This window comes from Pavona decussata, unplaced genomic scaffold, assembly GCF_977016875.1.
Source record: "Pavona decussata unplaced genomic scaffold, jaPavDecu1.1 SCAFFOLD_21, whole genome shotgun sequence".
In the NCBI taxonomy this organism is placed as follows: Eukaryota; Metazoa; Cnidaria; class Anthozoa; order Scleractinia; family Agariciidae; genus Pavona; species Pavona decussata.
In genome coordinates, this window is record NW_028145444.1 from 2,061,959 (window position 1) to 2,074,768 (window position 12,810).

The 12,810-nt window shown below is 42.7% G+C and overlaps 1 protein-coding gene across 1 annotated transcript in view; it reads left to right on the forward strand.

Annotated features, from left to right (window-relative positions):
* Nucleotides 1-12,810, forward strand: part of LOC146486172 (uncharacterized) — a 74,141-nt gene that overhangs the window by 7,429 nt on the left and 53,902 nt on the right. The window contains exons 4-6 of the mRNA XM_085096896.1: nucleotides 5,231-5,614; nucleotides 6,932-7,318; nucleotides 8,798-9,184. Coding sequence (XP_084953022.1) covers nucleotides 5,231-5,614; nucleotides 6,932-7,318; nucleotides 8,798-9,184 — 1,158 coding nt within the window. The remainder of the gene's footprint in view (nucleotides 1-5,230; nucleotides 5,615-6,931; nucleotides 7,319-8,797; nucleotides 9,185-12,810) is intronic.

Genomic DNA, 12,810 nt, shown 5'->3' on the forward strand with positions numbered 1-12,810 from the left:
AATTTTCTATTTACTGGTTTACATATTTGCCGTGTGGGAGTCCGATACAGAGAGCCATTTATCAATTCTTCTCTTGAAGTTGCGTAGAGATGTTGTAGTGCGGATATCCTCAGGAAGATCTTTCCAAAGAGAAGCTTCGCTATAACTGAAACTACGCTTCAGGTAGTCAGTTCTCGGTTTCGGCAAGTACAAATTTTGACTTGCGTCACGAAGATTAAAGGACAAAGTTCTCGGAGTGAACATGTTACAAAGATAATTTGGGGCGAGCTTATTAACGCATTTGTACATTAAATTTGCTTTTTGCTTCGTTCTTCTAACGAATAAGTTGTCCCAGCTGAGAGAGTTGAGAAGATAGCTGGAGTTCGTATTATAACTTGATTTAGTAATTACTCTGGCAGCGCGATTTTGTAGTTTTTGTAGTTTCTCACTCAGCTGTTGAGACAAGCCATCCGAAACAACACTGCAGCAATCAAACTGTGGTTCGATAAGACCTTTGTATATTTCAATAGCGGTGTGCATTGAAATAAAAGGTCTGACTTGCTTAAGTACACCGATACTGGAAGCGACTTTTTTTGAAATCGCGTGTATGTGCTCCTTACAGGATAGGTTTTCATCTATGTTCAGTCCGAGAGCTTTGCTATTATCTGTTTGGTTTATTTTGACGCCCTCTACATTAAAATTTATTGTTTTGTCATTTAAAGACTGCAGTTTTTGGCGTGAGCTAATGACCATAAACTCAGTTTTTCCCACATTGAGGCCCAACTTGTTAGCTCTGTGCCAGAGATTAATGTGTTTCAGTTCAGTATTGATTTGGGTCTCAAGACCAAGCATGTCAGGTGCAGCAAAGGTAACACTCGTGTCATCAGCGTGAACTACACATTCTAGGGGAGCCAAGGCTCAATCAATTTGGTACGTCATTTATATAGATCAAAAAGAGTAGAGGGCCAATTATTGATCCTTGGGGAACACCAAAGTTTAAAGGGGTTGCACTGGAGAGGTGATTGTTTACATTGCATCGTTGTAAACGATTTGTTGGATAAGACTTAAACCATTTCAGTGCACCTTGATCCACCCCATATTTAGCAAGTTTTTGCCAGATGATTTCGTGATCTATAGTGTCAAAGGCTTTCTTTAAATCAATGAAAATTACACCATAGAGTAGACCTTTGTCAACATTGACACACCAGTTGTAAATCATTTACATTTAGATAATTATACAGTTGGTCATAGATAATTTTTTCAGTTCAAGGATTTTGGCCACAGCAGGTATAACGGATATAGGCCGATAGTTGTTTAAGTCAGTCTTGGATATAGGTGTTACTTTAGCCAGCTTCCAGTCGGAAGGGTAGATACCAGTCAGTAGTGATTGATTAAATATACACGTTAAAGAAGGCGCGACGACATCAGCGGCTATTGTTAACAGTTTGCATGGAATATTGTCAAGACCAGTGGCGTTCCCTCCATCGATACCTTTCACGAAGTTGATGACTTCTTGGACATTGATCCTTTCGAAAGAAAATACCCTGTCAGAGGATTTCACATAGTAAAGCAGATCAATGTCTACAGTAGGAATTTCACGGGCTAGAGCCGATCTGACCAATACTAGGAAAATGGTTGTTAAACACCTCTGCTATGTCTTCAGGTGAAGTAAAGACTTGATACCCTGATTTAATCTGAGATACTTTAGTAGATTTGTATGGCGAGATTGAAGGTCATTGATTAACTACCATGTTTTACGTGGATCACATTTACTTGCGTCCAATTTCTCCGAATTCAGTATTAATTTGCGTTTGGCATTCTTAATTGAGTTATTTACGCTATTTCTTGCGTCAGTAGTGTGTCCCGAATGGATAGACAAATTTTATTCATGTATTCAAATAGATTCAGGGGTCACCTAAACCGGTTTTAAGCGTTGAATGAGTTGACATGACATAAGGTAGATATAGGGAAGGGTTTAATGAGATGCAAGCCATTTAGGTGGAAGAGGGGTTTAATGAGATGCAAGTGTGGGTAGAAAATGGAGATTGTTGTTTATTAGTCAAGTGTACTGTGCTCTGGTGGTACGTTTCCGCCCAACCAGCCGGGTGGTATAGCAAATATATAGGGAAAGAAACAATGGATAAGTTGAGAACCAATGAGAAACCACTGACGTCACGGTCAAACAAGTTGAGTCTAGAAAAACCAGACTAAACCAGTTTTGAACACAATTAAGTATTCAAATGGTCTCCTTAATATCTCAGACTAGACAAACCCGTCAAACCGGTTTCTTTTTCCCTGTCACTGTTCAAATTAGCAGCACCCAAAAACGGACACGGGACAATATTTTGTATGAACACCAATAATTTTATTGAATAAATATGATAAGATATTACAATCAAATTCCAAAGAGAATGATGGTCCTGAATTTTACATGAAATCAGTCATTTTATCGATTCTGGCAAATTGTCTCTGAAGCTTGGGTCTTTGCAGCTGTTTCCTATATGTTGTCGTCATGTCCACCTCAGTTTCTCTTGGTTTGTACTCCGGAGGCTCCCTTTGAGAAACTCTAGGAGACTAGTACAAGCTCCAATCGGTAAGTCCCGTGCAAGCTTAGTCTCCCTCACAGCCAATCTTTGTCTTGCTTCGCAACGCTCCTTCAAGTGATGAGACAAAAAACGGCTTCGAGTGTAGACTAGTACAAGCTCCAATCGGTAAGTATTCGGTTTATAAGTGTGTTTTCGAGCCACTTGCCATTGCAGGAGCTCTCAGGCTGGCATCATCAAGCTGGAACGGAGGGGTAGAGGGAAACCTCTGAACGAAACCAGGGGTGGGAGGTAATTTCACAGCGATTGAGACGCTAAAAGTGTTCGTATCGAGAGATTGCTTCCTTGGGCGCCACCGTTGAAGGCCGACTGCAGCCATCTCCTAGACCAGTCACCTTCGAACCAGCCTAAAAGACACAGAATATCATACAGTAACTTGAACTGCGAACTGCGGGGCATTAGCCTCATCAGCCGTTGACCAGGATCTAGTGCAGTTTCGGCTATCACAGATCAACGGGACTACAGTTCCTGGCGTCGCCCGTAACAGGTGCCGCTAGGTGATGCCCACTCAGGTGTCATACCACTAAGCATATGGCATATAAAGCATGCAAGCTGCAGGCCTCAAAGGTTCCTGCTGTGTGTAAAGAGTGCAGCAGATCTCAAGAGTCTTTGCCAGGTGCACAGTTATGTGCATGGGATAGCAGAGAAAAAGCGTTTTTGGTCAATGCAAGCTTTTTTGTTTTGGCCAATGCAATCCAAGATACGTGAAGCACTGAGTGATGATTGCCAGATCCAATTGGATGCTGTCTTCTCTTGGAGCGACTTGATGGTTAATCACCGAGATTTCTTGGATAGTCCGATGGTGACAGAATGGACATGGTCGATCTAGCGATGAAGCCACTGCAACCGACATCAACGGGTTCAACGCTGCAGGACCAGCCTCGGTTTCACAATTAGCTCGTGAGGGTTCGTATCGAGTTCTCTTCCGCTCGTTGGCGAACTTAAAGTTCCCTTCCCAAGGTACAGTTGGTTCAACGAGGTGCACACGTCTGCAGGAGTCGGCAAATTAAAATATCCCGGTGCTCATTTGTGATGGCAACGTGAGCAAGGAAGTGCAAGCCTTTAGGGAGGTCACCCATCATCTGCCAGTCCTGGGCTCCTTTCAGCAGTCTGGACCGTTTTGTTCTCTTTAAAGCAACTGGTTGACGCTGTTCACCCTCCCTGTCGAACTTGATTACTTCGTTGAGTTCTTCCTTAGCTGGTGTTTTGCTGATGCCAGGGCATTGGGTCTATATGTGATGTCGGCTACAACCTTCAACACTTTGTTGTCTCTACAGGTGCACCTCTGCAGTGAGCTATCTTAAGCCGCTAACACATGCTCTAGGGTAGCTCGTATCTCGTTACAAGCAAGGCAAGTGTCGTCATCAATAATGCACCATTGTTTGAGGTTTGTTGGAGTAGGGAGGAGACCACAGGTCGTTCTGAAGAGGATGCTGATTGGCAGCGGCTCCATCTAAACAAGGTTTGGCCAACTGTTCTGCCTCTTCCCAAGTCGACCAAGAACACTGTTTAGCAAAACCAGCAGCTGCAGTTGACCTCCTCTCTTTATCAGTGGCGGGAACCTCGTCGATGACTATATCGGCCTTTTGGTTCCTTCGAGGAAAACCAGCGATGTGCTTTATTGCCCAGGACAGTTCTGTCCGGCTTTGTACCTCACCGACGATGTCCAGTCAGCAGTCCGTTGCCTGACGGATTTCACCTCACATTGAACTCCTAATAATAAGTAATATATTATTATAATAAGAACCATCAGTCACGTGACCACGCCCCAAAACGCGTTTGAAAACTTTGAATTTGAAAATAATCAATGTAGTCAGACAGAGATTGGTGTGAGGTATATATAAATGGCCATTAACAGTCATGCATCTTAAAAGTAAGGGAGTTACTTACAAAGGACACAAAAAGCGAAAATCTGGAGTTTAAGGCGCATTGCAACATAAATTTACATATGCATGGTGTTTACTTGAAGTACCTTCCACAACATTGTGACCGTGTTGACGTAATCAATCACGTGACCAGGACGCTCCGAAGATTTCGAGGGTTTTCTAAAACTATTTAAGCCCTGAGAAAGAGCCACGGACTACGAGGATAACCGAAGATCACCCAAATTTTCCAAATTTTCCTAGCAATTACTTAGTGGTGAACAAAATATTCACCTTGCTAAGATTACTGCGTAGGCTTTCGCAGTATCGACTTATACTACTTGTACTCATTTCAAATGGCTTCCGGATAAGTTGGTTGTTGCTGGATGTCAGTATTTACTCAATTAAGAAAATTTGTATTCGTAAGATAGTGTACTTTGGCGCCTGCAGAATGGTAGACAAAAGAACGGCTTGACCTAAATATTACAACCCATGCCTGATAAATTTCTAATTTTCATAGCATGTTTACGATCTGACCAAGAAGCCATACTATCCATTTTCAAACACATTGAGGGTACAGGGACAGGTGGTTTTCATTCCAGAATACCGGAAATGCTTCTGTCGCAGGTATGACAAGAATAACGCGAATGAGAATTTGCCTCAAGACGTCTGTCCTAGTTGTATGTCATTTAGTGTCATTGGAATGGTTCGTATATGGTCGGCGCAGTCACTACTGTAACATGAACTGTTCCTAGTAAGTAGCAATTAACATCTTCCTTTTTTCAGGTGGAAATTGCAACATGAAATGTTCCGCCTCCACAAAATGTGAATTTAGCTGTACAGGAGGAGACTGCAAGACAGTGATTTGTGAAGCGGATACTTGTGAGCAGTCTTGTACTGGCGGATGTGGCCTGGAATGTCACGGCAACAGCTGCGAGCAAAGTTGTACCGAAGGTAACTGCAATCTGCAGTGTCCCAGTCAAGCAGAAAAATGTGAACAGACCTGTACAATTAACAAAGACCAGTGTACCATAGAGGATATTGTTCCTGACGAGTGTGACAGTGTGGAAGATGGCGTATGTTATCAGTCATGTACAGGAGGAGGTTGTCAAGATATGGAATGCTTTGACTCACCACTTTATTACCATACATGTCAACAGAGTTGCACTGGTAAGTTTTCTTATAAATAACTCAGATACTGTTGAAGCTATCTTGGGTACACTCTTTCTTTTATGTACAAACGTCTAATTTTGGGGCTCAGGTTGAACGCTCTTAATTTGAGCCCGAAAATGTTCTTAATATAATTTCCATAAGCCAATGTGTACGCGAGACCAGGAACCTATCGAAGGAACATTATCTCCTGTAATGTCAAACCCCGTTATTACGGACACCGTTGCGACCATAAAAAGTGTCCGTATTACGGGATGTTCTTATTAAGCGGGTTAATTTGAAAGGAAAATGTGTGGAGTAGGGTGTACGTAAAGCGGGCTTCCTCTGCACTAAGTTACCCGTGGCATGCTTGCATGCGCACCTTAGTCCAGTTCAAGATTTCGTGCCAATAAACTCCTGCATGGCTGTCGGGTAACCAGCCTCCTATATAGACTTAAAGTTAACATGATTTTTATTTTATTTTACTCGTTTTCATACTTCTCGTTTCCAAAAAAATAAATCGAGTGGTCAAAATAAAAACGCTGTTATTTGATTCTCAGTCTGGGGTATGTTTTTTTAAGTCTAATGTTATCCTTAACGGTCCTATAGAAAATGGTTCTCATGAAAAACGTGTATCAGAGTCACACAAGTGAATGATGTGATGTCAGTTTTGAACTGGTGTTGTAGTAGATCACACGAGGTGACAATTCATGTAAGCCACAGATACCGAAGGTGATATGAGACCTCCAGAAACAAAACATTACCTTGCTAAGATTACCCCTTAAGCCTTATCGATGCAGTATTGACTCACGTATACAAAGTAACTTTCTAAACTTGTGCCCATTTGAAATTGCTTCAGTCTTTCTATATCTCCATTGTCGCAAAAGATGGCTCAGTTGGATGTTGGATGTTTTAAGACAATTTATATTCATAGAATAGTGCATTTTGGCGCCTATAATGGTCAACAAAACGTTCTTAGGGTAAATGTTACAATGCATCCATGCTATTTATTATGATCTGATGGAGAAGCCATGTATGCTATTTATATCTAATCGTATTGAACTTCTTCAACCCCTCTCTTTAAAACAATGTTGAATTCAACCAATCCTTTTAGGGGGTGGGTGTTGAGGAGGAGATAGTTTTTATTCCTGTATAAATGTTACTGTCGATGTCGCACGCATAACAGGAAATTACGTGAATAAGAATTTGTCCCAAAACTTCTGTCCTAGTTGTAGGTCATTTAGTGCCATTGGAATTTGTTGTTTATGCTCGGTGCAGTCATTACTGTAATGTAAACTGTTGCTAGTAAGTAACAATTAGCGTCTGCCTTATTTACAGGGGGAAATTGCAACATGAAATGTTCCGCCCCCACAAAATGCGTATTCAGCTGCACAGCTGGAAACTGCAAGACAGTGATTTGTAAAGCGGATACTTGTGAGCAGTCTTGTACTGGTGGCGGATGTGGCCTGGAATGTCACGGCAACAGCTGCGAGCAAAGTTGTACCAAGGGCAATTGTAATCTCCAGTGTGACAGTCAAGCAGAAACATGTGAACAGAGGTGTACAATTAACAAAGACCAGTGTACCATAGAGGATATTGTTCCTGACGAGTGTGACAGTGTGGAAGATGGCGTATGTTATCAGTCATGTACAGGAGGAGGTTGTCAAGATATGGAATGCTTTGACTCACCACTTTATTACCATACATGTGAACAGAGTTGCACCGGTAAGTTTTCTTATAAATAACTCATGTACTGTTGAAGCTATACCGGGTACACTCTTTCTTTTATTTACAAACGTCTAATTTTTGGGCTTAAGTTGAACGTTGTTATTTTTTTGACAATTTGAGCCTGAAAACGTTCTTAAGATGTTGTTAAGTTTCCTGTTACATATATAATTGCCATTAACCAATGTGTACACGAGACCAGGAACCAATCGAAGAGCATTATTTCCTGTAATATGGTACAGTAAAACCCCGTTATTACGGACATTACGTTATTACGGATTCGCGGTTTAGACATTGTCTTGATAGCTAACGGTTAAACGTCGTTTAAAATGCATTTTTCAAACGCGACTGAACCGTGTTTTTGCTAGTCAATGGCTAAACAATGTCTCACGAGGGCAGCCAATTTTAGCGAAGAAAAAAACTTTTTGTCCTTGCTGGCGGAATTGGGAAGGGCATTTTCAGCTGTGGAAAATAATAGGTACATTGACGAAGAAGGCAAAGGCTTGGAAAGAAATTCTGAACAAATTCAACTCCCAAAATCGAATTGGAATCAAACGGGACATGAATCAGATTCAAACAGCACGATTGGCAACGTCGTGACTCTCCTCCCCGCCCCCCGGAAAGGACAAGCTCCTGCTTCCCCAAATCAATGCGTAAATTAGTTGCGGACGTCATAACAGTTTCGGTTTCGCTAGAGTAGGTCTTTGGTGATGACGCAGAAGAGAGACCTAGTCCTTTCTGAAACGAAAGGGCAATCAAAAATGTTCGCTATCATATTCCTCTAAAGGGTAAAATCTGTCCCTAAGGCGCCGAAGTTGTCATTATAATGTATATTATGTCGATTCGCTGCTCTCTTAACTGTCTGTTGCGCAGTAGTCGGTCCATCTCAAATGGCTAGCCATGAAATTGCGGTTAAACCTACCTACGAGCAGGTCTAACTTCCTATTGTTCCTTATAGTCGGTGTTCAGACGCGGTCTAGGCACGGTTATAGGGAAACAACGTTTAAACAATTGGTATTTATGGTTTAAACATGGGTTAAACGACGACTTTCAAAACGCTGTTTAAACTTCGTTTAAATAATCGACCCAATGTGTTTTAAGAGAATTTGTATTCATAACATAGAGCAGTTTGGCCCCCGTGCAATGGTGGACAAAAGGGTTTGGGGTAAATGTCACATTGTATGCGATTTTGTTTGATCCGACGAAAAAGCCATGCGTGCAATCCATATTTAATTGTTGAATTGCACAAATCATTTAAGGGGGTGGGTGTTGATTGAGATTGAGAGTTTTTATTCCTGTATAAATGTTGCTGTCGCACGCATAACAGGAAATAACGTGAATGAGAATTTGTACCAAGACTTCTCTCCTAGTTGTAGGTCATTTAGTGTCATTGGAATTTGTCGTTTATGCTCGGTACTTTCATTACTGTAACATAGATTGTTGCTAGTAAGTAACAATTAGCGTCTGCCTTATTTACAGGGGGAAATTGCAACATGAAATGTTCCGCCCCAACAAAATGCGTATTTAGCTGTACATCTGGAAACTGCAAGACAGTGATCTGTGAAGCGGATACTTGTGAGCAGTCTTGTACTGGTGGCGGATGTGGCCTGGAATGTCATGGCAACAGCTGCGAGCAAAGTTGTACCAAGGGTAATTGTAATCTCCAGTGTGACAGTCAAGCAGAAAAATGTGAACAGAGGTGTACAATTAATAAAGACCAGTGTACCATAGAGGATATTGTTCCTGACGAATGCGACAGTGTGGAAGATGGCGTATGTTATCAGTCATGTACAGGAGGAGGTTGTCAAGATATGGAATGCTTTGACTCACCACTTTATTACCATACATGTGAACAGAGTTGCACCGGTAAGTATTCTTATAAATAACTCATATACTGTTAAAGCTATACCGGGTACACTCTTTCTTTTATTTACAAACGTCTAATTTTTGGGCTCAAGTTGAACGTTGTTATTTTTTTTGGCAATTTGAGCCTGAAAACGTTCTTAAGATGTTGTTAAGTTTCCTGTTACATATATAATTGCCATTAACAAATGTGTACGCGAGACCAGGAACCAATCGAAGACCATTATTTCCTGTAATGTGGTACAGTAAAACCCCGTTATTACGGACAGCGTTGGGGCCATAAAAAGTGTCCGTATTACGGGATGTTCTTATTAACCAGGTTAATTTGACGGAAAATGTGTGGAGCGGGACCAAGAAAACTCTCCGTAATAAGCAGTACCCGTATTAAGCGGGTGTCCATAAAGCGGGCTTTCTCTGGTTAAAGTTATGAATAACGTGTATCACAGTCACAGTAGTCAACGATGTGACATCACTTGTCAACTGGTGTTGTTGTAGATCACTCGGGGTGACAATTCATGTGTGCCACAGATATGGAAAGAGACCTCTTGCAGAATACGGAAGAGTCTCTGAACCTTTCAGAAACTGGCTTCAAAAAAGGCTGAAGTTTTTAGAGGATAAACGAAGGTCATGCAAAGTTTTCCAGCGATTACTTACGAGTAAAATAAATATTACCTTGCTCAGATTACCGTTTGGGCCTTATCGATGCAGGTATGGCTGTCCTTAGTTGCCGAAGATGACTGTCTTGTGTTTGAGTTGAGGCCTATCGCAAACAGGCTCTCATGTGGGCGGGCAGAACCGCTCGGGATCTGCAGTAACGCTGACAATTGTTGCATTGAAAAATGCCTAGAATGGCTGCCAAGTTTCGTCGGTCATGTGTGTAACATAGTGAGGCATAAATAAGACTGAATTATAAGCACAACACATTTAATGAAACGACACGAAGGTCACATGACTGCCGGTTGACACCCGAGCATATGGCGAACTCCTTTGCCCTCAAAGACTACTGGGATAGTCTTACATAATACCTAAAATCACATCTCCATGCGGAGTAGAAAACAACTTATCCTAAACAAGCAATGAGGAGTCCTTGTGAAATTAGAATAAAACAGTTCTATTCTCTGAGATTAAAAATAACGGTAACAAGTAAGCAAAGTTTTCAAGTTCTTAGATGAATGATTAACTTCACAGTCACTAGACTCTTAAACGTTGAGGTAATCTTATTTTCCGACCGCTTCAGTGTGATTCTTCTCGAAGCAACAGGTGCAGAGGTCTTCGCAAGAGTGTTTGTGTGCAGGGGACTCTCGGTCTTTTCAACAACAGGAGAGGTGGAGCTAGTGGCTGCAAAGTCTGCTTAGAATTCGTCTTTGGGGGTTCCTGGGAGAAGGTTCAGTTGGCGTCTATTTCTCCTCAGCTGGCTATTAGGGTTCTCCACTATGTAGGATCGTGGGGTACCAGCTCTGTCTACCACAGTCCCCTCAGCTTTTTGGTCTGGTAACCAAAGGCGCTCTCCAGGAGGAGGTCTGGAAGGGTTTTTGCTGAGTGACGCCAAGTATAGCCAGCTTGGGCACAATATGGTGCGCTGGGTAGGGACTCCTGTGCGGATTTTCCACCCCATCAATAGTTCTGCTGGGCTGATTCCACTCTCAAGGGGATTAGAACGGTAAGTCATCAAAGCCTTGTAGAGATCTGCTGCTTTCTTGAGCAAGTTTTTCATCGTTTGCAAAGCACGTTCCACCTGGCCATTTGTTTGTGGGTATGTGAGGCTGGTTGTGATGTGGGTAATCCATACTCTTCTGCAAACTTGGTGAATGAATTCGCGGAGAACTGTGGGCCGTTACCGGACAAAGGCTGATCCGGGATGCCTTGCCTTGCGAAGATGGACTTAAGGTGGATCATTACATCTGGCGATTTTGTACGAGACAGCTTCTTCGACGTAGCGAATAAAGAAAACTATAAGCAAGGAACCGCACAACGAAAATGCTGTAGGTATACGCAGGATCTGTAAAAGATCTAATCAGCCAAAAATATAAATGAATTAAATTTATGCAAGGCTGGACTGCGTAGAAAACTTAACACGACAGCGACATGATAGAGACCAAACCGAGAATCAACAGAATGCGGCAACCGTGGACAGCTGTTTCGAGCTGGTTGGCTCTCGTCAGCACGGTGTAGCACAGCAAAAAGTAGAACACCAACGCGAGTCGAGTGTTCTACCAAATGCACGTGGTAGCCGATTGCTGTCGTGTTAAGTTTTCTACGCAGTCCAGCCTTGCACAAATTTAATTCATTTATATTTTTGGCTGATTAGATCATTTACAGATCCTGCGTATACCTACAGCATTTTCGTTGTGCGGTTCCTTGCTTATAGTTTGCTTTTATGTTTTGGATCGTAGATCTTTTTAGATCCGATATGCTGTACCTTTTAACATGGTTTGGCCATGTACCTACGAAGGAAAGTTTTACTTTTCTCATTTAACTTGACGACAGCGACATGATATTTCAGTTCTTTTGTTCATTGTTCGTAGTCACGCGCTATGACGTGGACGGATGTCTGAATTTGGGCCCATCCGTAATCGGCTACCACGTGCATTTGGTAGAACACTCGACTCGCGTTGGTGTTCTACTTTTTGCTGTGCTACACCGTGCTGACGAGAGCCAACCAGCTCGAAACAGCTGTCCACGGTTGCTGCATTCTGTTGATTCTCGGTTTGGTCTCTATCATGTCGCCGTCGTGTTAAGTTTTCTACGCAGTCCAGCCTTGCATAAATTTAATTCGAATAAAGAAGTCGGTAGCAAGGAGGTAGTGTTGGCCTTTGAGCTCAAATACGTCAGCGGCAGCTTTCTGCCATGGGCGATCTGGGAGATCTGAAGGAATCTCTGGCTCGACTGCGTTGACCCATCCTTTAATAGAGGTTGGGCACTTGTTTACCACTTCCTCCAATTGCTTGCTTAAACCTGGCTACTAGACTGAGGCTTTAGCACGCTTTCTGTATTTCGCAATGCCTTGATGGGCGTCTAGTCTTCTCTTCTAAGAGCCTCTCAATTTCATTTCCTTGCCCCCCGAACCAACCAAGAGTCTTTCTGTGGGGATGGCCGAGAGTTTCCTTCCTTGCAGAGAGTCTACATGCTGACAGTGGCTAGACCTTGCTTAGAGTCAGTCTAGAATGGAGAAGTAATACGACTCCTTCCCTCCACTAGTCTAAGGGTTAACCTTGGGTAAGTGATAGTACCCTCGTCCCTCCTTAACTAAGGATACATGTCTAGGCATCGGCAGCAGAATGTCTGGTGGTGCAAGCGGCAGTAGAACTCATTCTAGATCCAATGGCACGAACACCAGATGGCATGCGGAGGAGCCTTAATTGAGGCCAACAGATGACATCAACCAGTAAGTGAGCTGCTAGTGCGGGGCGATCTCTTCGTCAAGAATGTTTGTTGCACTCCTGAGCAACACATTGTATCAGGCTTTCAGAAACAGAGAGGATGTCTAGTGGAGGCACGACACCAACTGGGTTTGGAACTGTCCAAGTCGTCTTGTTTTGAGAATGGAGGAAGCCCTGTGGCGATGAAGTGAATGCGACGGCAGCAGGCTTAAGCAGCTGGGAGCTGCCAGCAGGTGCTCTGCACACAGG